Source organism: Dipodomys merriami, unplaced genomic scaffold (assembly GCF_024711535.1).
Source record: "Dipodomys merriami isolate MVZ:Mamm:240054 unplaced genomic scaffold, mDipMer1.0.p SCAF_4, whole genome shotgun sequence".
NCBI classification, from domain to species: domain Eukaryota; kingdom Metazoa; phylum Chordata; class Mammalia; order Rodentia; family Heteromyidae; genus Dipodomys; species Dipodomys merriami.
Window position 1 is genome coordinate 79,198,780 of NW_027205603.1, and position 26,640 is coordinate 79,225,419.

The window sequence follows — 26,640 nt, forward strand, 5'->3', positions numbered from 1 at the left end:
TGAAGGGCTCACGGCCTCCCTGCCACTCTTGTGTACTGGGACCTGAGCTCATCAACCTAATGTACCTGCAGTTTAAGAGAAAGCTTTCTTTAAAACTTCCCAGTCATGTTGTAATTACAGTCAGAAAGGCTGAAATTTAGACATAAGTGATTTTCCTCATGGGTAAAAACAGCCTTGAATTTTTAAGCTATGGCTAACATAGGGGATTGATTGGTGTTCTTTTCCATGTTGCTAGTGTCTTGTTTACCTTTAGGAAAAAGTATGGAGTTGGATGATTGGTAGAGTAGCAAAGTATTCTTAGGAAAATGGACTTTGTCTCAAATCACTATTTCCAAACAGATCCTTCAGTCTATACTTAAAATATTGAATCCCACACACACACACACACACACACACACACACACACACACACACACACACACACACACACACACACATTCCAGTGGTGTTTTGTGGGCTTGTTGTAAAAATTAGAAAGGTGGTTGGTTGGGAAAAGTTCTCCAAAAGTGAATGAATACTAACTGTTAGGTAATGGTCTGGCATCGTGGGCAGCCTTGTCTATAGTGCCACCATGTAGAACAGTGGTGCAAAATTTGGAACTAAATGTCCCTTATACTCTGTGCCTTTTCCTCCAGTTAGCCCCTGGTAGGAAATTCCTAACGGTTTCCAGAAAGTCATCAAGAAATCCACACAAGAAGAACTACTGAAGAGATGTGAGTAGGGGAACCAGAAGGCCCATAGAAATAACTAGATTTTATAAATGGAGGTTTATTTCTGTTTTAGAAGTTCCCCAGCTCTCTTATCAATGGGAAATCAATGAATGCTTGTTGTTGACTAAACTGATCACCAGGGAAAATCTGAACCAAGAGAAGTTACTGCAGAATTAAGGGCTTAAATGAGAAACTATGTCTTTTTGAGAAATGCCAAGAACTATACTTGCTGGAGAGAGGAAATGTGTTTGGTTCTCATCTTCTATGGAACTGAAGTCAGATACTTTTTCATTAGGCTGCAGTGACCATTAGAGAATTGTTTAAACATCTGGGCCATTCATATAAGGAATAGAAATGCTATCTTAACTGATCAAGCTAATTTTGTTAGATGTTATTTGATATTAGCCCTAAACTTCTGTACTCGGCTCTGGTCTTTTTCTACTCAAGTAAAGTTGACTGTTTTTTTTTTCCCTTTTTACCCCACCTTTCTAATTTGCTTCTTATTAAGTGTATCCTGTTTCCTCTTGTCCTCTCTACTCTTTTTTTTTTTTTTTTTGGTTGGTTCTGGGGCTTGAACTCTAGGCCTGGGCATTGTCCTTTAGCTCTTCAGCTCAAGGCTAGCACTCTACCACTTGAGCCACAGGGACACTTCCGGTTTTTTGGTGGTTAATTGGAGATAAGAGTCTCATAGACTTTCCTGCCTGGGTTGGCTTTGAACCAGGATCCTCAGATCTCAACCTCCTGACTAGCCAGGATTACAGGCATGAGCCACCAGTGCCTGGCCTGTCCTCTCTGCTCTTCAGAGACCTCCTTAATGGGTAAAGATTGCTCGGCTTATTTCACTGCCTCACTAACATCCAGGATAATGTCCAGTGTATATTAGATGCTTGATACATTTAAAAAGCAACTGTAATTTTTTTAAGATGCTGAGACCTCATTTGATAAGAATTTAACGCTAACCTTACAAAAGATTCTTCCCTTTGATTCAACTATTTATGATTTCTTCTAATAATAAAGAGACCAAAGAAAAGACCTTTGAAATAATTGAAAACCATTTGATATAAATGAATTCAATCTTTGTATTTCAAGGATCAAACAAAACATAGGCCTATAGGTACTATGTTAACAGTCAAATACTTAATGAAATTAAAGCAGCATTAAGGTGTCCAAGTCATTTTAGCTATGTTGAAGAATGGATATATGAAATCACATTGTCAAAAGAAAGCACACTTACAATCTCTCCTTCTTTGCCTCCGAAGTCTAAGTAGAGCATCCTGATTCCATCATCGGAAGACATTTTGAGCTTCTCATAAGGGGATTGAATGATTGTCTTAGGAAAGGCACCCTCCTGTGGTTCAGTAGAAATAGAAAATCCATTCTCATAGTGTATGGTCAAACGGCACTCCTGGTTTCTGTAGGTGCAAGCTGGGGTATTAGAGAGAGGGAGAAAGAGAGAAGTATAAATGGTGGAAATCATTCATCAATCCATTTACCCAGGCACTTAATACTTCTAGTCTGAAGGAATAGGTGCAGGACTGGGCACAGATTTCTTACTAAAGTTAAAAGCAACTACACAGCCAGTGTTCACAAAATATTGTCCTTGGATTGATTTTTTTTTTAAATGCCATTCCTAGGGCTTGAACTCAGGGTCTGAGTGCTGTCCCTGAGCTTTCTTGCTCAAGGCTAGCACTCTATTACTTGAGCCACAGGTCCACTTTGGCTTTTCTTTGGTGGGGGGGAGGAGGGAGGATAATTTATTGGCAATAAGAATCTCACAGACTTTTCTGCCTGGGCTGGCTTTGAACTCAGATCTTCAGAACTAGGCTTCCTGAGTAGCTAGGATTACAGGCGTGAGCCACCGGTGCCAGGCTTTGGATTGATTTTGATATTGTAGTTTAACTAGCCTCATAGAACTGAGGGCTATAAAGGGAGAGAATTCCTTTTATCAATGTTTTCTGGACCTAATCCTTACAAATAGATTTTACTTTCTAATGATTAGATATACCTTGCCTCGGCTTAAGCCGGAAACAATAGAGATTAACTCTGAATAAAGCAAATCACCTCTGAATCGTCATTATCATCACCATCATCATCTTCATTACCATCACCATCATCATCGTACACTCTTACACACAGTGTTATAATGGCAGTAGGAAAAGAGTGAAATTCCCTTACTATGTGTAACACACTTACGAATATAACATACTTGAGAGGTCAAGAGGGAGTAGTTTAAAAATAATCTAACGTTTAATTTTAAAAGGAAGTTGCACAAAAGTCCTTTTAGAAATGTAAGATGAGATCTTTTAATTTCCCAGATGACCTTGAGCCCAGGAAATGCTGTTGCAGACACCTCTCCTACCTGGCACCTTTGGTGAAGCACGTTATTTCCTGCCCTGGCCTATGGGCCACCAGGAGCCTGGAGGGTGGAGCTATCCAGGGGGTCTCCTCCAAATCAAAGGAACCAAAGCCTTCAGAGCAGGCCAGATGCCAGCTTTCATCTGAGAGTCTTACTGGGTTTAGGAAAAGAGTCCAGGTCTTTTAAAAGTCTGCGAGCTAGACAGAGAGGGGAAGAGGAAAAGAGCCACCAACATCCTATTTCCTATTTAGGAAGAACTGTGAATATATCATTTTAAATCCTTCCTCAAAGAGTTCTGAGAAAGGTTAGAAAGTATCCAATTGGGCATTTATTTTTCCCTCAGGAAACACTACATTTCACAGACTCAGGAAGGTCAATTGGCTCAGGCTTTGATCTACATCTAACCGAGTTTTTTTTTTTTTAAAGGAAAAAAGCCAAACAGGACATTTTCTTCGCTAGTAAAACACAATTGATCGAAGCTTACTCCATGCCATCATTAGCTTTGCTCAGCTTTCTACAAACATGCTGAGCTGAACATTACCACAAGCTTTTGAAGCAGGACTGTTACTCCAATACTGTAAGTTTCAAAAGAAAACAAACAACAAACCTAAAGCCTGAAGAGGTCGATCCCATAAGTTTGGCTTTCAAAACTTAAGCTCTCTTGACCCTGTGGCCATACCCTGGCGCCTGACAGATGGAGGGATATGGGGTAGGGCCTTGATAAGATCTCTCAGCTTTTCTCCTCCATTCAGAGAGAGGAGATCTTCAGGGTTGGGAGGATGAAGTAGGACTTCTATGGCTTGCAGAATGCAGTAGCTTTCACTTGGCACTCTGATGAAAACATGGATGGTCTCCCCAGATGGTGTGGCATTTCTCAACTTGTACTTAGGGCAGATCTCTTCCACGGGTGTGCTCTTTAACAGGTCTGAGTCTTTCTGGGCAGAAACCATGAGCTCTACTTTCAGTCACTCCTCCCGTTCAAGGACAAGGAAAGACAGTGACATAGATTTAGTGATGGCTACCCATGTTAACTCACTTTTGCTTTTATTATTATTATTATTAAATAATAAACCTTACTTGATCACACCTCAAAGTCCCCTCCCTTTAAGAAAATACCCCTGGTTACAGGTAGGAGAACGATGATTGACTATCCAAGCTCCCAATTTTTCTTGAATGAAGATGATATAATAAAAACCCTTGATGCTATTTTAGTTGGGAAGAATGTAGGTGTATCTCCGATATCTCAAGTGCCTCAAAAGGTAATGGAAACTGCCTTGGGACCAGTATAGAGGAGGTGTCCTTTCTGTAAGTGGTATTGGTAGCTTGTATCCTGCAGTACTCACCGGTGGTAACTTCAGTGATGAGCTCCGCTGAGTTGTGACACCCTTGTACTATGCTCCTAGTCCAATGGGAGAGGTCTCTGCTGATCTCTGCCCTGAAGAGATGCGTTTCAATTCCTTGCTTGGTACCAGTTCGTGTTGCAAATGACAGATCCATACCAGCCTGAGGTGATCCCTTCCCTGGACCTGAGTGGACCAGCCTGGAGATATATATATATATATATATATATATATATATATATATATATATATTATATATATATATATATATAGAGAGAGAGAGAGAGAGAGAATAACAGACAGACAGACAGACAGACAGACAGACAGACAGACACACAGAGACAGAGACAGAGAGACAGAGAGAGAGAGACAGAGGGAGACAGAGAGAGAGACAGAGACAGAGACAGAGAGACAGAGAGACAGAGAGAGACAAAGAAAGACAGAGAGACAGAGAGACAGAGAGAGACAGAAAGAGACAGAGAGACAGAGAGACAGACAGCGACAGAGACAGAGACAGGGACAGAGATAGAGACAGACAGACAGACAGACAGAGGGAGACAGACATAGAGACAGACACAGAGAGATAGACATAGAGACATGCACAGAGAGTAGACCCAGAGAGCAAAAGAGAGAGAAGGGAAGCAGGTAGAGAGAGAGAATCATCAAGATGGGTTTTATTTTATGTGTGGTCTGTCTAGTAAAAGCTTCAAATGGTGATCTCATTTCTTTAATCACAAACCGGGGTCTACTGTGCTTAATATTAGTTTCCTTTCTGCCATCTTCTCTCCAATGGCAGAATGAGACTAAGAAGCATCCAATGATGGTGCATTTGATTAAGTATGCAGGAGGGGTTGAACAATGATGAGATATTAACTTGTGTAAATACAACGCTACTCAGCTAATGAAGAAGATAAAGAAACAGAGAGAGAAAAGCATTTACATTTTGCCTGAGCTTGTCTCCACTTGTCCATTCTTGAGCATGAAACTATGCCAGCTTGAGCATGAGGGACAACTGGATCTATTCCATGGACCCAGTGGGAGACTTAAGTTTCCCCTGTCTCTTGTGGTTCAGGGGATGTGACTATATTGAGTGTACTTTTGGGCATACATTTGTGGTATGTAATTTAGACCTGAAATGAATGCAAACAAACAACTTGGGGCACAAGTAAAACAATAGCGATCCATTCACTCTGTTTAAAAGCCAAAGCACAACTGGTAGTGCTAGTCTTCTTGAGAGACGATAGAAAACGGCACCTTTTGTCGAGATTTTCACATTGACTTTAGAAATCACCCTCCCTCCCCCAGTATGAATTATGACTTGCGTGGTCCATAATTTTCTGAAAGGTCAGACTGAAAGCCTGAAGGACCAAAGTGCTGAACACACCCCCTTCTGAGCAGGTGTTGGCTCTTACTTCTCGCATGTCACCTTGAAGTACTCATGTTCTCTCCTGCTTGATATCTCAACCTACTTCTAGGAGAGACTTTCATATCTATCATTTTCAGGGCTGCCTAAGTATAATTTGTAAATGCGACTTCTCTCCAGGGTACTTGCATTTTCATCCTTATCTTTTAATACAGAAAAGCAGCACTTCACCGTGTGCTATAGAAATGCCAGGTGTCTATCGACGTGGTGGATGGGAGAGCTATTTCCTTGGCAAAGAGCTTGTTACCTCTAGATTGAAAATTACCCAGAAGAAATTCAAAAGCTTGTTTTTCTCCTGTAAGCCTAAATAATGTAGAACAAAACTATCGATGGAATGAAGCACATTATAGACTGCTGAGTTTCTAGTAACAAGCTTGTTGTGTAATTCTGAGGAGCTTTCTCTCACATCCCAAATTGGGATTCGGTGGAGAGAGATAATTTGCCTTGCCAATTCAAATAGAAAAGACTATTTGAGTAGCCTGTTAGCGTTAAGGTTTATTAAAGAGATGAGAAGGGAGATGGCTGTAACTTTGAGTATCCACAGATAGGAACTTGGCGTGTACACAGGCTGAGAGCAATCAGCTCAGAAGGGAGAAGGGTACTTTAGAATGGAAAGGAAGAAAGAGTGACTTAGAAGCTGCTAGCAGACATAGAGTGAACACAGTATATGTCTCTAAAGCCTATTCTAGGTGGAAGGAATTGAGAACTGGGTAAATTTTATCAGGAAGAAGTATCTGCACATACCTTCCTGCAGGAAACTAAGAAAGGAATTGCGATCGCTTGTTATTCATGAGTGTTTTTCGCTCAAAGGTGTTTTAATCTTTGTTTTTAAATTTCTTTTTGGTTGGACTAGGGTTTGAGATCAGGAACTCACACTTACTTGGCTGATACTCTAACACTTGAATATCCCTAGTAGTGAGGATTATACGCATCAGGTACCAGCATCCAGATAAATTTTATTTGTTTAAGAAACCATATTCACCTTTCCCTTTGAAAATCTTCACGTCTCTATTATAAGCTGGGCATAGTATTGGGCTGCATGTTAAAATGAATAGTGACAATGGAAAACTCCATTTGAACTCCATTCATTCTACCTGCCATGTGTTAAATTTTTAAAAAGTATTACCTCAGAAGGTGGTGCTGTGAAGGTTAAATAAAATGATCCATGTGCTTTAAGTAGCACAGAAACCAGCATGAGGCTTAAACTCAATTAATATTTCTATTCCTTACACCTTCTTTCAGCCTTCTTGTTTTACAAAGATAATTCCTAACCCATAGGTTAGGCTTTTATATGTAATAAAATATAGGAAGCACTGAATTATTATAGTCCACACTCAACAAAAATTAGTTTTCTTATAATTGTTTTTCATGTTTGTCTCTTAAATTTCCATCCTGATTAACTCAACTCTGTCACAAACCTGGGACAGCATATATTGCATAGGCAGGAACAAAGTTAGACAAAATGTACACAGATACCATAGACATTGAGTGTGTAGGTTGGTGCACACACAACATGTAGGAAGTTTCCACCGATATTTATTTTTCTCAAGACAACTATGAAACTATTACTGGAAATGTAAGTTGTTAGAAAATTCAATTTCATATTTTGGAGGAGGGGAAATTGAGTCACTTACAGAATATAATCATGTATGAGAGAAAGTCCTGAATCTGGTTGAGCCATATGATGGAGAAGATGCCCATTTTGGTGCAGAGAGAAATAATAACAGAAGACCTTGGATAATGGGGTTATTGACTGATGGAATGCATGAACGATTAGTGATTGATTAACCCCAATTGGATGACTGGGGTTCTTTGTTCATCTCATCACTAAATTCCCATTAATTGAAATGACAAAAGAAGAGGAAAAATTGATTTGACAACTTATCAATTATGAATTAATTAATGTTTATATTATTTGGTTTGTCCTCTAAGGAATAACAGACATGCTGAATTCTGGGTTCTTTTGAGTATACCAATATTGTTACTGAACTATACATAATGTCTGAGACAAAAGTGAATTGTTGTTTCTGCTACCTATGTGTATATTGATAACAACAAGATACTTAATCCAGATTGAAATTAAGTGACTTGTAGACATGTAGATTTATAATTTAAAAAAATTTTTGTATTGCCTCATATCTGTCATCCTAGCTACCCAGGAGACGAAAATCTGAGGATAACAGTTTGAAGCCAGCAGAAAAGTCTATATGAGATTCTTATATCCAATTAACCACCAAAAAGCCAGAAGTAAAGCGTGGCTCAAGCGGTAGAGCAGCAACTTTGAGAAGAAAAAAGTTGAGGGACAATACTTAGTTAAAGCCCCAGTATGGTGCAAAATATTATTTCATAACTTACTATGTGAAGAATGAATACGAATCTAGAGTAGACTTCTGAATAGGTAACTTAGCTATGTAAAATAAGAGCTTGGGAACAAAACCATTAAAATGTTGAGCAATTTCATAGATGATTTAATTTCTTTCACTTTTCAATTAAGCTTTTGTTGAAGAAACATGTATTACAAAACTTAAATGTTACCTTTAAACTGAAAGAGGGAGAGAGAGAGAGAGAGAGAGAGAGAGGAGAGAGAGAGAGAGAGAGAGAGAGAGAGAGAGAGAGAGAGAGAGAGAGAGAGAGAGAGAGAGAGAGAGAGAGAGAGAGAGAACACTGACTGAAATAGCATTAAACCCAAACTTTTCCATTTTTAAAATCAGGTCTTCTGGGCTGGGAATGTGGCATAGTGGTAGATTGTTGCCTAGCACGCATGAAGCCCTGGGTTCAATTCCTCAGTACAGAAAGCCGGAAGTGGCACTGTGGCTCAAGTGGTGAGTGCTAGCCTTAAGCAAAAAAACAAACAAACAAACAAAAAAAAACTCAGGGACAGTGCCCAGGCCCTGAGTTCAAGCCCTGGGACTGGCAAAAACAAAACAAAACAAAACAGGACTTCCACTGCACTGAAATCATGCATATTGTGACCCAACACATCCTGAGTGTTTTACCTGTTGTTTGTTTTAATCTGAACGGTCGGTGATTCATATTGGAGTAGCAAGCTGTTCTTCTATACTTTCCTGTATTTATTCGTGTCTGGGTTGTTCTAAACTGTCCATGTCCAGGGAAGGACACAGCAGCGGTAGTCTGTGGCAATGGAGCAGCCCAGCTTCAAGTTAACTGATCCATAGAAAACGAAACCCACACCAGTGCCCTCATTAATCCTTTGTACTAACCTTCTGTTCTCCAGTACGGAAGACATGAGAGACACTGTGACCTGTGGGACACAGTGGTAGGATCCCGTTGGATATGGGAGTGTTCTGAAGAGCCACAGAAGAGCTCCCTGCCCTGTTTGAGCCCCTCTCCCTCCCTTCCAGGTGAACACTCCCAAGTGACAGACTCACTTATTCCACCAGTCAATAAAGAAATGCGCCACCCACCAGCTGATATTTCTCACCAACATTTTGGAACTTAATAAAGGCTATGGATGGAACAATATCCCTCTCCAATGCCATTATTACCCAATAACAATATGTTTGGAAATAAGGCCTACCAGAAAGTAGAAATCGTTTCTCTCTCTCTGACTACTCACAGCTAACATGGATCTTGAGCTAACAGTGAGACTTACTTGAATTTGAGTAACATACAAGGAAGTCCAGAAGAAAGTGACATTTCTAGATGAGCCCTGGGCTGCTTCAAAGGAATTAAGCCCTTACCTAGAAGGACTTACATACTGTACAAGGATACTCAGTGGGCTTCAGGGAAACCAGGGAGATTAAGAGAGGTCAGAAGATTAGAAAAGTAGACTTTATATTCAAATTTTCAAAACACTGAATAAAGTAGATTTCCTTACCTATTTCATAGCCAAGAATCTGCAATGAATTTCTTTCTAAATGTTCATTTTTGGTTTTGGAAAAGAAGAAATAGTAATTCATGGAAGGCTGTATGGTTTACTCATTTTAAACAACTTCAGTCAGAAACAAGACTACTAGAAAATCTTGATCATTCAGAAAGAACATATTGAACATTTCCTTCAATATCCATATTGGACTTTTAAAAAAGGAAGTATTGGTGCAAAGTTTACTTTGCTAAATGACTACAGACTTCATGGTTTAATTTATTTAAGAATCAGGGCAGATTGATGTCCCCATGCCTGTCCTGCTAAACATTTTAGTGACTTTTAAGAAGTTATCGAGGACATAGACATTTAATAGACATAGACATAGAATATTTAAGGAGTCAGGATGCAAGGTAGTTAAGCACTGCAGCTAACAAACAACAATAAAATAATAATAAGGGAGATATGGTAGAAAAGCACCACTGGAAATTTAGTCAATGGCTAACTCACCCCCAAGGTGCCAACAACTCTAATGTAAATACAGGTACATTACTACAATTAAGCAGGTGGTCATCCTGTGTTCACTGCACCGATCAGATCGCACCTGAAATACAACATCTGATCCCTGGTGCCACACTTTTAGCAAGGGCTTCTTAATTATTTTGTATCATGATCACTTTTGGGCCCCTCTGACTAATGTTTTCCAATGCATTAAGCCTTTACAAAGGTAAATGCTGATATTGGGAATACAGTTCTGCACAAAAGCAATGTGAGATGACAATGGCCAAAACAGCAAAGTACTCAAAATTACTTCAGGAGGAGCATCCTTTGGAGATACCTGTGGAAGTGCTGAAGCAGAGGCTGGATGAGGTAGGAACACCTCTAGCACAGTTGAAAGTGCCCCAGCCGTGGCCAGCAGGTGAAGAACACTCAGATGGCAGCTGCTGGATGAGAAAATTGGGGGGAAAATAATCTTGTTGACCAGAATCTGAGCTCACAGGGAGTTGAGAAACTAACCATATCACCATCTCAGGTTTAAGATCCTCCTTTGGGTCCCCAAGTGTCATTATTAATCTCTTTATCCACTGTTTCATAATGACTCCTGCTTTAGATCTCTCTCTCCTTCAAGGTACACCTTGATCATCTCTATGATGAATTCCCTCTTCTCTAGCACTCTACCTGACACCTGGTAGGTGTTCCATAAATGTTGGTGGTAGAACTGTACAGGTGCATGCTTTTTCCAAATTCTTTTACATTTTCAAGCTTAATTTTTACTAAGGAAATTATACATAGACCACAATGGTGTTATGTTGCATTGCTTCAAAATTTTGGAGCAATGGAAGGGCTTCCTAATGAGCTCTGCATTTGTAGATCACATTTGGGAACAAGGCAGCCAAGTGTATGTCAGTGGACATTAAGGTCTTGCAAATCATCATGGTGGACATTTTAAAAAGGTAGAGCTAAAATCTCTGTCTGGGATATTTCCCCCCCTCCCCCATTCTATCAGAAACAGCCTTTTTACATTCCTCCCGAGATTCTTCCCAAAGATATGTACTGAGTTGTGGTCTCAGGGGGATTCTGAAATAGCTATTATTTATCTTTCGATTATTTTTACATTTTAAGCTATTTGTGTATCCATTAAAATATGACCATCTGTCTCTTATGTGTCACAGGAACTAAACCACAGCAACTAAGAAAATACTGTCTCCCAAAGGAAGACAACTTCTTTACTGAGCCATGGAAAAAATATTGGCACCCTGGGACACACTTTCAAGCCACTATTTATACCCAGTTTCCAAGTGTTATCTGAAACTGCTGAAGAAACCCAACGACATGCTTTGTTCCTTGGTTACTAAATGCAAAATGCAGTTGTACATTCTCATGGTTGCACGCAAAGCCAAAAGCACTAGCAACATTTGACATTTCTTAATGGCTAGGAGTGTGAATAAGTGAAAAACATGAATGGGGTCATATCATGGTTGAGAGTGGGCCAAGAGTGTGGCGCCATTGGTATAAAGAGGTAGAGAAGACAGTGTGACACCTGGATTCAAATCCCAGCTCCACTTCTCACTAACTTGGTGACTTTGGCATGTTTCTAAAACACCCCATAGCTCAGTTTCCTTAACTCCAAACAGAGGATAATAATAATCTGCCTACCTCATGACACTGTGAGAATTAAATAAAGTAATACTAGAACATTGCACAGAATAGTGGTCAACACAGGATAGATTACAATATAACCATTTGCACACAGTGGCACTCAGCAAATGGTTGTTACATGAATGGGTAAATGAGGAGCTAGAATACAAAGCTTGTGATTAGTGATTGATTACTCCTCTTCTCCCTCAGCCCCTCAACCACACAAAGCATAGAAGCTGATAGCAATCTAAAGACTTGGTGTTTATAGCCAATGAATACTAATTTCCAGATTAGTCCAAAAAAAGGTAATTTGTTTTCTTCCCAGAACTCAGAGACTCATGCAAGCAAGCATTCTAACTCTGGATCCATGTCTCCAGCCATTTTAAAAAAAGGTGACCTTAAAAGGTAACCAGGTCTGGTGCTGGTAGTTCTTGCCTGTAATCCTAGCTACTTAGAAGGCCAATATCATGGCTCAAAGCCAGTCCAGGCAGGAGAGTCCATGAGACTCTAACCTACCAGAAAACCAGAAGTGGCACTGTGGCTCAAGTGGTAGAGCACTAGCCTTGAGTGAAAGAGCTCAGGGACAGTGCCCAGGCCCTGCGTTCAAGCCCCATGACTGAGAAAAAAACAAAAACAAAAACTGGTAACTAGGATGAACCAAGTACCAGTGGTTTACGCCTACAATTTTAGCTGCTCAGAAGGCTGAGATTTGAGGATTGAGGCAAAAAAGTCCATAAGACTCTTATCCCAAATTAACTAGCAAAATCCTAGACGTGAAGGTGTGGCTCAAGTGATAGAATGCAGCCTGGGGCAGACAAAGTCAAGCCAGAGCACAAAGGAGTTCAAGCCTCAGTGCCAGTACAAAAAAGAAAAGTAGCTAGGGTGAAAATATTTCACGGGAACAGCCCAACCACCATTTGCTGCTTCTTCCTGTAAGTATACAGGTTTTTAGTACTAACTCACTGCTTAAGCTTTTTGTGGGGGAGGGGGACAGATGTTGACTTTTTCTGAAAAAAGTGGAAGTCATTACAATTTCACTTTCAATGGGTGGATTCAGAGATGCATAGAAATGGGTTCCTATGTAGATAAAAAGGAAGGATAAAATGTCTTGAAGTTACTTCAAATGCCCCCAGTGGTGAAGTCCACAAAGCTCATACTGTTTGCAAGGCTATTTCAAGTTCCAGACTTAGATGAACTTGTAATAGAGACATTTATTCTTACAGTAAGCCAAGACAATTGTTTCTCTCGCTACCCAACAACTGACATACTGAACTGGATGTTTCTGGGGGTCTCAGATATGGATTCTAGCTAACCTGATTGCTTTTTGGAAAAACAAACAAACAAACAAAAAATCTTGCCTCACAAGGGATTCTTATGTACTAATTTAATTCTAGATAGGTGTTAAGAGAATATTGCATAAAATGTTGCATACAAAACATTATTATTAATATCCTTAATTAAAGCAACAACAGTTGCAGTACACAGATCCAGCCAAATTAGGAAAATCACATATTAGGTAACTGGGTTGCTAAGCAATATTACATCCTCATTTTACTTAATTGCTGTAATTAGCATCTCCCAGCAGATGCTACAGTAGAAACACAGAAAGAAAGGAAAAGGAAAGGGGAGGAGGGAGGTGAGGGAGAGAAAGGAAAGGAAATAGAAAAAGAAAAGAGAGGAGAGAGGAAAAGCACTAGTTGCGTGCTTTAAATGGTCTGATGATCTCAAATGCTTTTATCTACTTGCTACTCAATAGAGCCCAGCAGTAAGTAGACACTCTAGGAAAGAATGGAAGGACAAAGAATCAATAAAAGTACCAAACTGTCAGATGGAAGGACCTGTTTAGGGACTGCTCTTCCCAATAGCTGATCAATTGTTTCATGTCTAGCTTTTAAATGTCTTTCCCTGAATAGAGAGGTGAGAATCAAGTAAAGCCCCATCCTTCAGAAAGTTGTCATTCTTGAAGGATATTGACTATAACAAAGACCAAGTTCATACAAAAAAGTAAGCAGCCTGAAGACATAGACCTGTGTGTGTGTGTGTGTGTGTGTGTGTGTGTGTGTGTGTGTGTGTGTGTGTGTGTGTGTGTGTGTGTGTGTGTGTGTGTGTGTGTGCGCGCGCATGCGCGCACGTGTGCTCGTAATGGGGTTTCACCTCAAGGCCTGGGCACTGTCCTTTAGCTTTATTACTCAAGACTAGTTCTCTATCACTTGAGACACAGCTCCACTTCTAGATTTTTGGTGATTAATTGCAAGTAAGAGCTTAAAACTTTCCTGCCCAAGCTGGTTTTGAACTGTGATCCTCAGATCACAACTTCTTGAGTATATAGAATTACAGACGCAAGCCACCAGAGCCCAGCTTTAGAGCTCATTCTTGACAAGTGGATGGTGAATACAAGTGACTGTCCTTTACTCCTTTACCCATAATCTTATGACCACCCACAGCCAGCTGCCAGCAGTCGGGCAATAAGAGGAAGAGAGTGGTTGTTCTCCTAGTGAAAGCTGTAACCACGTATTCTCCTGTCTCAGTGACTGGAAACAGTATTCAGAGCTCCACTGAAAAATGAATCCATGGTTTAATGTAGTATACTAGCTGCCCAGCATACCACAAAGTTCAGAATTTGAGCCCAGATGAATATACCCGCAGAGTCCAAAGTTCCTCTATCACATAGACACAGGGGTCACACTCCAGGTCATCGGGTATAGAGGGATAAGATAAGGGACAGGAAAAGTAAAGTGTTGACTGTGGGTCAGTCATAGGATTCTTTATCTGCTCTTCTTTCCTCTTCTCCAGAGCTAAATGAGATGAGAAATCTAATAGATATTTTCATCTCATGATAATTCAAAGTCTTGGGAAATTTTATCTTTCAAGTTAACTATTTTTTATGCTATATAGCACTGCTATAATTATACAATTATTTTGCATGGGAGTTGGGACTGAGATTTGAACTCAAGGCCTTGTGATCATTTGGCATTTTCACTCAAGGTTGTTGCTCTACCACTTGTGCTATACCTCCATCTTCTTTCAGGGGTTTTTGCTGGTTAATTGGAGATAAGGTCCTCAATGACTTTTCTGGGTAGACTGGCTTTGATCCACTGTCTTTAGATCTCAGCCTCCCCAGTAGCTAGCGTGAGCCACAGGTGCCTGGCTAAGAGCTGTGAATCTAAAATACATTCTTTGGAACTTCTGATTATCTTCCACATATCCTCTTGTCCCATGTATGCTTTAATTTGGTGGCATGGAGTGTACAGAACACACAGTACAGAGACCTTTGTCAACATCTCCATGGAAGGTAGTAATTACTAAAGCAAAGTCTGTTTTACTGTTATGAATGATGTAAGTGCTTGACACAGGCACCTGAGAGGATGAAACATGAGTGAGTACACTGAACAACTAATTCTTCCACTAAGCTGGTTTTCTGTCTCTCCTACCTTTTGCTTCCTAAAAGAATTCTCTGCCACTGGAACACAATTTCTGTCCACAACAATGTTGGGGTTAATGGCAGACTCTCAATGTCTCTATTGTATGGTCTTCCCCCTATGGTATATCCCCTGTTGTCACTGTACGTGATTTTGGTACCCTGCCTCTTGTATATACATTTATTTAATTTGGGAGCCTGGGGAAGGGGAATAACAAAACACTGAAACAAAGACACAGGATGCCCCATTGCAACAATGATACAAGACATTATGTTGGAAATGCACTTCACATTTTTGGGGAGGGGGAATGATAGGGGTGGGGGAGGGAAAGAATAGTGGGAGAACAACAAAGTAGGGGTAACCATGCTCGACAAGAAATGTACTCATTGCCTTACTCATGTAACTGTAACCCCACTGTACAGCATTTCTACAATAAAATAAAAGTTAAGAATTCTATCTTAAAATGGAACTAAGCATGCTTGCCTGAAGGAAGAAGCCACTCACAGGCCACCTATCTGCTGTACAAGTGACATTAGTGTTAGTTTTGTTCTGCTAATGAAGGTATCTGTCTCCCTGACTACATTCCTCACTCCTTCCACACTGCCCAACAACTTCCCTTCAGTTATTTTACCTCAGAGACCTTGAAACACCAGACCTCTTGGAGGAAATGAAGTGTTTCCTCTAGAGTCAACTATGTCACATTATCAGTCATTCATATTGTGACTTCAATTATTTCCTCTGATCTGAAAATGGATAACATCTACCAATCACTTAATTTAGTATGACTCATTCTTATGCTTAACATTCTTCTATTGTTTCAACCAATGCTATCAATGATAAGAAACTATATGAAGTAGAACCTACCACAAATTGTCTCATCATTCAAGTGAAGAGACTTGGATTATGAGAGAATGAAATTTTGCCCAAGATCATGTTGTACATAGAGCTCTCAAATTCAATGCCTGGTTTACCAGAATTTCTAAGTCCATGGATCTCCCCATTTGGATGATTTCTTATGTACAATCAGAGAGTTTACAGAAGTAGAAGAGGATAGATGTGATACCCAATCGGCACACTAGGTACAAATGGCACAATGTATAAATGGGTTGGCTGAGAGGGGAGACTGCAACTGCTATTAGCATTATAAACAGGTTAGTTCCTTAGGCACTAAAGATTATCTAGAGGCTGGGAAGGTGGCTCAGTGGTAGAGCGCTTGCCTGGCATGCATGAAGCCCTGGGTTCGATTCCTCAGCACCCCATAAGCAAAAAGAAAAAAGCTGGAAGTAGTGCTGTGGCTCAAGTGGTAGAGCGCTAGCCTTGAGCTGAAGAGCGGAGGGACAGCACCCAGGCCCAGAGTTCAGGCCCCACAACCCGACCCCCCCCCCAAAAAAAAAGATTATCTAACCTATTCAGTAGCAAATCGATGTCCTTGGCTCCCAGGTGGCAGGAAAATAAAGAAGTGCATATTCATTAGTTTTCTTTTTAGTTACATGCACCCTTTGACCCCCCATTTTTTGGAGGCCAGCAAACCAGGAGAAGCTTCATTCTCTTTGCAAGTTCTGAATTCTGGAAGTTTTGGCCAAATACCAGGGCCAGAGACAGATAGGACTGGGCATTTAGAATTTATGAGTTCAACCCTCTCTAGAATTCCACAAATATTATGACCTTAATCCTCACTCTCTGTAGGCCCATTGAAAGTCCCAGTTATGACAGTAATGACAAAGAAAATCCCAATACCCTTTCTCCAAATGGGCAAGTGAACCTTTTGTTGTTGTTGTTGCTTAAAAGATGTTCAGTAATACCAAATAAACTTTGGCTAAGCAAAAAATGTTTTCCCAAGGACTCATAAAAAGCTGAGGGTTGAGACTATCTAAAATACCAGCACATTTGCAAACTTCTTGAGTGTGCTGTTAGGAATTGTAGCACCAATGAACAGAGGCACCCTTGAAGTGTATCAGGAGGAGAGATGACTGGTCGCAAACTTATCCGCATGGCGTTCAGTGCCAAGAACATGTTGTAAGCATTTCTGGTACCACTGCTATGAAACCCAATCAAATTTTCATCTTCCAGAAAAACGGAAATTAGATGTTCCTGGGCCTTGAATAAAAACCCAAACAAACAATTCAACCACAAACTGCCAATGGAAGTAATTCAAGTTAGAAGAAACCTCTTTCCTACTGGCATTAGTCCCAGCCAATCTCTCTTGTGTGAAGGAAGAGATTGACTTCGACATTCCAAACTAAGCTTCTCAGCAATGCTAAGGGAAGGAAAAAGTCTGGCTGTAGCCCTGTCCTGTGATGTGTCAGGCGTTATGCTAAAGAAAGCTGTATATATATCATTACTATGAGCAAAGCAAAATTGGGCTGAATGGGTTGTATCCCTATCCCAAATTCACATGTTGAAGACTTCACCCCAGTGTGACTATATTTGGAGACAGGGCTTCTAAGGATTTAGTGAAGGTAAACATGGTCCTTAGAATGGGCCTCTAATTTCATAGGCTTAATGCCCTCATATGTAGAGGCACCAGAGAACTTGTACTCTTTCCAGGAATGCACAAAAAGAAGCCAAGTGAAGACACTGAAAGATGGAGGTGGTATACAAACCAAGAGGGTCCCCATCAGCAACTGACCATATTGGCACCTTAACCAATTGTAGAGGACTTTCAGACTTTACAATTAAACTTCTGTTGTCTAAGTCTGTAGTACAGATTCAGCATCCCTAATACAAACATCTAAAATCTGAAATGCTTCAAAATTCCAAATTCTTTGAGAACCTATATGACCACAAGTGAAAAAGAAACCTACATCATAAAGTTGTGTTGCTTGTACATCTTGCTCACTTTTCCCCTCTGCAAATATATATATATATATATATATATATATGTATGTGTGTATATATATATATATATATATATATATACAAATAGATGTACACATAAAAAGTCCCCAATCTGAAAATTTTCTAGTCTTAAGCATTTTGGATAACAGATATTCAGCCTCTGCTTTGTTTTGACTGACTGATACTGTGTTCATATTTTAATTTTCATTATTACCCTACCATAAGTGTTATGAGTCAATTTTATTTTCAGAAGAGGAAAAGGAGATCAGGCAGTATGGACATATCATGGTCAGAAAGGCTAGAAACCAGGCTTTGACTGAACAAAACATGAATGTGAATTCAGGTCAAACAAATCTGATTTTGTGAATTACTTTTCCCCTTCCTCTCAGTAGATATGATGGTTTTCCATTATCCTGATTTTGCTAAGTGCTGGTTATCAAAAGATTTCTTAAAAGGCATGTTAATGACCATGTTTAGATTTTAGTTGATCCCAAATTTAACACAGATGTTTTAAAAATACAGCAAATGTACTTACAAATTTCCAAATAGAGAAAAGGTTAAAAAGTAAGGTTAATAGCAACTAAATTTATTTGGCCCTTATCATGTGTCAATCACTACCCTAAGGACTAAACATAGTGTGATACTAATATCACAATCCAATCAGGAATGATCTGTATATTACGTATGTGTGATCTGAGACAAAAAAATAGGCAAAATAAAAAAATGAGGCAAATAAAATTTGCCCCAGGTTCCAAAGCTGGTAAGAAGCAGAGGTGGAATTTAGAGCCAGGTGGTAAGTTTCTAGCACTTCTATCCTGGAAGGGGCATTGATGCCATGAAATCCTATACAGCCATTAGCATGAAACCACGGAAGAGCGCAAAATACCAAAAGATCATGTTAAATGAAAAGGAAGGGCAGGAAGATGCCACATTCTAGAAGCTGCTGCTGATACTGAGGACCTAGAACCAAGTCATGTCCTCAGTATTTTGAGTTGAACCATCAGGGGCCATCCCAGCTTGAGGTATAACAGCACTAAGAGCCTCAAGAAAAAAAGCAGAATGTCACCACAGGACTCCCCACATAGCCAAGGATCCTGGGAACAGGGAGACCACAGGGCACAGGCTTCCAATCCAGTGGTTTCCGAACTACAGTGTGCTTCTGAAATATCTACAGGGCTTATTAAGTCATAGTGTGACTGGGCCTCGTTCCAAGAGTTCCTGGTTCTATTGGCTTGCTGTTAGGCTAGACATATATGCAATTAACAAATACCCATATTGAAAGGTTAAGACCACACTTTGATAACCACTCATTGAAGCCATGGGTAGGCACTCTCTCTGCTGACACCAAACTCCCTCTGTCTCACTTCGTGGTGGCACCTGGGGTAGCTGTGTTTTTTGATTGTTAAATGACAGGAGTGGGCAAAATTGCATGACTGAGTTCTAATAAGAAGAGAGATTTATGATACACTTGCAAAATCCTTAGAGCTATTTAAACTCTAAGAAGAAAGGTCAGGTTCTTGAGGTTGCAAAGAATAGCAAAAGAGAAAACAGAAGGTGTAATCAGAATTTCCTAGCTGTCATTAGTAGTATACAACTCGGTCTAAATGACTTAACTTCTTAGTTCCTCAGTTTACTTATTTGTGAAACAGGAATAGAACCTCACATTAATCATGTAACTGTGAGTACATTAGCCTGATGCTTGTTGAAAACACTTCTGTCTCCTGAGTCTAGTCTACTTATCCAAAACAAGGCCAGGGCCTGAGAGCATGAATCTTAATAAACATTTGGTTGTTTCTGAAATTGGGAACATTTTTATAACCCTCTAATAGAATCGACTTAACTTTGATCTAGGCCCCATAGGAGCTAGCCACTGGTTTACTGCCGTCTTAGTCTTATTTTGCAAATGGTATTATCATGGCTTTCTTGATAATGTCACCCAGGATGGTTAATTAGTAGATAACCTATAATAAAACTTGAAACACATAGTTCCATATTTGCTAATAAAAATTAAGACATAGACAAGTTTAGTACATATTATGATTTTTTAAATAACTTTTTAAACAGACAAAGCTTCACTTTTTTAGCAGTACACAACAATTAAAAAAACCCTGAGTGATTGGAAAGATTAACATCGTGAAAATGGCAATACTTCCCAAGGCTATCTACAAATTCAACGCAATACCTATCAAAATTCCACCCTCATTCTTCAAGGAAATAGAAGAGGCAATCCAAAAATTCATATGGAACAATAAAAGACCCCGAATAGCAAAAACGCTCCTCAATGGAAAGAACACTGCTGGAGGAATATCAATACCAAATTTCAAACTCTACTATAAAGCCATAGTAATCAAAACAGCTTGGTATTGGCATAAGAACAGACCTCAGGACCAATGGAATAGAATTGAAAACCCAGAAATGAACCTACAGACCTATAGCCATCTAATCTTCGATAAGGGAGCTAAAACAATAGAATGGAAGAAAGACAACCTCTTCAGTAAATGGTGCTGGCAAAACTGGTTAACTACATGTAGAAAACTAAAGCTAGATCCTTATATATCACCCTGCACCAGAATCAACTCCAAATGGATCAAAGACTTCAGAGTCAAAGCAGACACTATGAAAACATTACAGGATGGAATAGGAGAAACCCTAGGTCTCCTTGGCTCAGGCCGAAATTTTCTGAATAGAGACCCGGAAACACAACAAATCAAAGAAAGGTTGGACAAATGGGATTGCATAAAGTTGCAGAGCTTCTGCAGGGCAAATGACATAGCTAGCAAGATCAATAGAAAGCCCATGGATTGGGAGAAGATCTTTACTAGCCATACAACGGACAAGGGTCTCATATCTAAAATATACTTGGAACTCAAAAAATTAAACCACCCAACAACAAATCCTCAAAGAAACAACTGCCCAATAAATAAGTGGGCGAAAGACTTAAAGAGAAACTTCTCTGAAGAAGAAAGAAGGATGGCCAATAGACACATGAAGAAATGTTCAACATCCCTAGCCATAAAAGAAATGCAAATCAAAACAACATTGAGATATCACCTCACCCCAGTTAGAACGGCAAAAATCAAGAACTCTAACAACAACAGATGCTGGAGGGGATGTGGACAGAAAGGAACCTTACTTCATTGTTGGTGGGAATGTAAACTTGTTCAACCACTTTCGAAAGCAGTATGGAGGTTTCTCAAAAGACTTCACATAGAACTCCCCTGACCCAGCAATCCCACTTTTGGGCATTTACCCAAATGTTTACAAACAAGACCACAATAAAGCTACCAGCACAACTATGTTTATTGCAGCGTTGTTTACCATAGTTAAGATATGGAACCAACCCAGATGCCCCTCAGTAGATGAATGGATCAAGAAAATGTGGTATATATACACAATGGAATTCTATGCCTCCATCAGAAAGAATGACATTGCACCATTTGTTAGGAAATGGAAAAACTTGGAAAAAATTATATTAAGTGAAGTAAGCCAGGCCCAAAGAAACATAGGTCCCATGGTTTCCCTTATTTGTAATATCTAGTATATGTATGAGTCAAGCAGAAAAGGTCAGATAATGTGATGTCAGGAAAATGAACCCTTAGATGTGTATTTTAATGTTTTTTTCTTTCATGCATGTGTTTCTAACGCATTTATAAGATTATCTCTTTGTTGCTTTGTATGTCCCTCCCCCACAGTATAACCCCTGCTTTCACTATATTTGATGTCAGTATAACTTGTGGAGGAGATGGGGAAAAACCAGTTGTTTAAGGATACAGGTGGACCTGTTGCAACAATGAGAAGTACAAGTTGTCATGTCCAAAACAAGCTTTACAATGTAGGTGCGGGGGGGGGGGGGGAAGGAGAAGGATTGGGATTGGGGGGGAGGGGGGAGTCTGGGAAGGGATGTGAAGTGTAAACAAAGGAGGAGGCTGCAATGCTTGGTAAGAAATGTACGCATTATCCTGCCCATGTAATTATAACTCCTCTGTACAGTATGTTCACAAAAAAAAATAAAATTAAATTAAAAAAAAACCCCTGAGTGGACAGCTTATATGTCCAAAGACTCCTATAAAAGAATATGAGTGTATGGAACACAGAGGAAGTAAATGTACTTGGATAAGCAATAGGGGAAATGGTTGAGGAAAGTGCTGGGGTAACTTCTGCTTTACTTCAGTTTCCCTTCTACCACTTCCAGAATTAATCCTTTGATGGAAAGCAAGAGCCTCAGCCAGCCTTCTACCCCAGAGAGCCAGCTTTTCAAGGAAAGACCAAAGAGCTTCAATGTCAATTTGGGGAGGGGACCTACTTTCCACAACTCATTTGGAAGCCCAGCTTGAAGTTGCTAATAGGAGCCATCTCATTGTAGCAATGTTACATAGGAAGGAAGGAATCTTTTTTTTTTCCTGGGAGGTACATCTTGAAAGAGCTGACCATGACCAATGAACCATAACACCCAACCTGAAAGGTCTATTAAAAACCTATTTCACCAAAGTACATTTTCTGTGGGCTTTGTAGACAACTAAGTGAACTTAACAGATGATGGCCCAGAAGGAGGGAGGGAGAGAGATTAGCCTGGGGTTAAGCATTATTCTAGTGAGAGAAAGAGTAGGGTACGATCTCCTACCTCTAATGTTTCCAGGCTGCTGCTCAGGGAACAGGGAGCAAGTTACCTGCTAGCTGGAAGGGATGAAGTAAGAATGAATAGGTGACATCAGAACACTTTGTACATCCTCTGCTTCACAGCCTGCCAGCAAGGGTTCACAGTAATAACTATGGGCATAATTTTATCATTGGTTGTGGGGCTGTATACATATACGACAAGTTCCATTTTGCAGTTCAGTGGCTAAGCTGGGTATTTTAAGAAGAAGGCAATGAGTTGAGGAAAAAGGTATTACAACTGGCTATGCTTTAGCTTTTGTGCCACATTGGTCTCTTTATGCTGAGTTTCCATTGTGATGGACCACAGTTATGCCTTAAAGGGGTTTCCCTTTTCCATATCCACGTCAGATACAGGTATATAGTGCTGCACTATTTGTGTGCTTTGTTTGCAGTTCTAACCTGGCATATCTGTTGCCTCTGAGCCTGTAACAGATATTTTCAGTGCCTCATTCAAAGTTCTGAAGTAGGGGCCCATGTGTTGTTTCTGGACACCCACCCTTCTCTCTTTCTGGAGACTTAGCTTTTAATGGCTGTGACTTGTTACTTTATTTTATGTATGTATTTATTTTTTGTGCCAGTACTGGGGTGTGAACTCAAGGCTTCACATTCTCATTTTTTTTTCACTCAAGGATGGTGTTCTACCACTTGAGCCAAAACTCTACTTCTGGTTTGTGCTGGTTAATTGGAGAGAAGAGTGGTCCAGGCTGGCTTTGAACCTTGATCTCAAGATATCAACCTCGTAAGTATTTTGGATTATCAGCATGAACTATCAATACCTGGCACTTAGTATTTTCTTTAGCTCTGTCCTTGAGCCACTGGAGCTGCTAAGCCTATTTGTGCAGACAGCCTGACAAACTTCATGTTGACATTCATCTGGTGCCCTTAACATGTGGAAGACTGCTGTGCCCTGTAAAAACTCACTAACCTGCCTGAGTGGGGACAAATTCCAAAGTAGTCATTTATAAACCTACTCAGCTAAATGATTGAATTTTGTCTTGGTAACCCAAATATATGTTGAAAATCCCTAAGGCCAGAAGTACATTGAGTTTCCCTAACTTCTCAAACATCACAACTTAGCACACTGGACATCACAAGTAAGTCAAATTCTCCTGGCTGAATAAGAGCTACAGCTCATTGTCCAGAAGTCATTATGCCTATAGGAACGGTCCCAACTGGACATGTGTATATCACTCTTTATTATTATAATGTGGATATTGGGGAACTAGCTGTTTTACCAGTTCCATTCAGGATCTGAGCTGTCCAAAATGGCAGCCACTAGGCATATACAGCTAACAAACATTTGAAATGTAGTGAGTGGGGTGGAAAAACTGAATTGTTAATCTTACATATACTTTGTTCAGTTAAGTATGGCTCTGAGGTTAGAGAGCACAGGTCTAGGAGGAACAATCACTTAGTCCCTTGTTTTCATCCTTGCCCAGCCTTTCCCTCCAGCCTTTCAAGTTTGTGCTGGGAGCAAGAACTCCTGTCCATCTGAGTCCTCATGTCCTCTTTCATCTCTGCAGAACCAGACTGAAGCAGAACCTGTGCCCTAGGTCTTTCTCAGGGTTCAAAGTCACACTGCTGAGATTTATGATACTATAGAATAACTGAGAAAAATGTAACTCCTAAGTGGCTCAAGTGGCTCATGCTTGTAATCTTAGCTACTCAACAGGCTGAAATTAGAGGATCACAGTTTGAAATTTTCCCAGGCACATAAATGGAGAGATTCATTTCTCCAATTAACTAGTACGAAGCCAGGAGTGAAAGCATAGCTCAGTGGTAGAGTGTCAGCCATGACTAGCAAAAGTTGAAAAAGCTGAGTGAGAGCATAAGGTTCTGAGTTCAAGCCTCAGTAGTGGTAATAAATAAATAAATAAGGCACTCCTTCAGAACAACTGTTTCCTCCTGTATTTGAGTTCTTTGGGCAGTCACAGAAATCTGGCTTTATTCTTACCTGTTTTCTTTCTGACCATAAAATAATGATCATTCTCTGGACTCAGCCCGTGAGATTTTTGTTATTTTACTCCAAAGATAAATCATGTTCATGACTCTTACCAACTCCCAAATCTCCTAATGTTCCTGCCTAGTTTAGCTTGTAAGGAGATAAAAGAGCATCATAGCAGAAAGCCTTCTCTCCATTCCTCATGCCACAGCAAAGCCCAGCTATGCAAGTCACCTCAGACTCAGAGCGACCAGCTATGCGACGTGGGTCCATTTCTTAACTCTTCTAAACTTCAGGTTATGATTCTTTAAGGTCCCATACTAACACAGGCCTTGCAGAATAGATAAAAGAATTGTAGGAGGTAACTGTGTCAAGTGTGAAGTGTTTGGCTAACAACCAATCTACCTGTCTTCAGTCTTTATGGCCGGACCTAGTGTTCTAACTGGGTGATACAGCATCATATGAAGCAGGAGCTCTGTGTAGCTGTTTATCCTCTTCCTGCAAAGTTCATACTCCTCTCGAGGGGTAGAAGATGACAGCTAGGACCAGTGCCAACACTGTCAACAGGCTCACTGAGATGAATGAGGGAGGTAAGATGACTCAGGAATACATATACAGAGATAGGGAGCCAATCACAAGATTACCTTAGCACATGCTCACCCCTCAATCAATCGGAGTTGGGCACACTGTAAGGGAGAAGAGTAAAGGAACCTTATATAGAGCAGCCTTTAGGAAAGAGACCAAGGACACCCAGCTCCAGAACCCTTCCTATATTTTATTGTTTCTTCTACACTCTTTGCTTTCAAATAAACCTGTCTGACTTCTTTAAACACTTTAGATGGCATTACTTAGATAGCATTACTCTTTCTATGTCACATCCCTGTTACTCTAGTGTATTCCAACTGAGGCTTCAAACATTACTTCCACTGCAAGAAGACTCCTTAGCCCCTCTCAAGATGGAAGTTGCTATTTTTTTGTTGTCTCTGCTCCCATTGGTTCCTGGGATATCCTGCACAACAATACAATTTCTTCCAGAACAGTTTAACATTGTAATGCTCAAGTTTGGAATTTTAATGCCTCTTTATCTCTTATCCAAGTTATACCTCCTGGTGCATCATATATGAGTTAGAAATGTTGAACAAAGAATTCATAAATGGGAAAGCAGTCTTTTTTGGTCTGCCTGTTCAGAAACTGGGAGGAGAAAGCTTTGGATGAACAGAGTTCATTTGATTTTCATGTTGACTAAGTGCTACTTAGAAACATGACTTTATTTCAATTTTTGTTCCTGAAAATTATTCCAGGAGGCATGAGTCCAATTGCCTTAGTTCTTAAAATATAGTGATTGTGGGCTCATCTTTCTTTGGTTTTATTTGTAGGAAATTTTTGGAATCTGGATATTAGTGATTATGGAGGAGAACTGTGCATGAAACTTGCAGAAAGTCATACATGGGCTGAATTTGAATGAGCCCCAAAGCATAGCCTGATTCATGTGAATGTTTTCAGATGTTTAGATTCTGGCCATTGAGGGCTGGTTATAGTAATCATTGGGCTTAGTAAGTATTTTGAAGCTTGCTTAAAAGGCTCAAAAATTAAACTATTTTTAAAAAGCAATCTAGATCTGACTCCTATACATTGTAAACCTATTTCATTCATCTTTAAGGCCAATAATTTTCCTCTTCAAGCCAACTTTGCTCAACTCCATCATCAATCATGACTTGTAGGGCAAAAGGATATTAAGGAATTTCAGCTCTATTCACTGTTGCCATTTTAATTTCTGTTATCTCTTGTTCTTTTAGGTCTCATTCTTTTCACTGCAACTGCACCATTATTTTATGTCCTTGTAGGATGAGAACACTGTGTAGTTTGGGTATACTTCTTATTCAAGCAAATGTCCCAAACCTAAGTATACTCTGCTGTAAACACAGGGTAAATAAACACATAGTTTATTCCATGTTGTTCAGTGATTTCTTCAACAGATATCTAATGGCAATGTT

At 39.9% G+C, this 26,640-nt stretch overlaps 1 protein-coding gene across 2 annotated transcripts in view; it reads right to left on the reverse strand.

Moving 5' to 3' along the window:
- The window catches only part of Sntb1 (syntrophin beta 1), a 227,115-nt gene that overhangs the window by 3,870 nt on the left and 196,605 nt on the right, over positions 1 to 26,640 (reverse strand). Inside the window, exons 5-6 of one of the 2 annotated variants that reach the window (XM_069991333.1) lie at positions 4,410 to 4,501; positions 1,945 to 2,135 (exon numbers count right to left, since the gene is read on the reverse strand). In XM_069991333.1, coding sequence (XP_069847434.1) covers positions 1,945 to 2,135; positions 4,410 to 4,501 — 283 coding nt within the window. Of the gene's footprint in view, positions 1 to 1,944; positions 2,136 to 4,409; positions 4,607 to 26,640 lie in introns of both variants that reach the window. The other variant, XM_069991332.1, reaches the window with a different exon arrangement.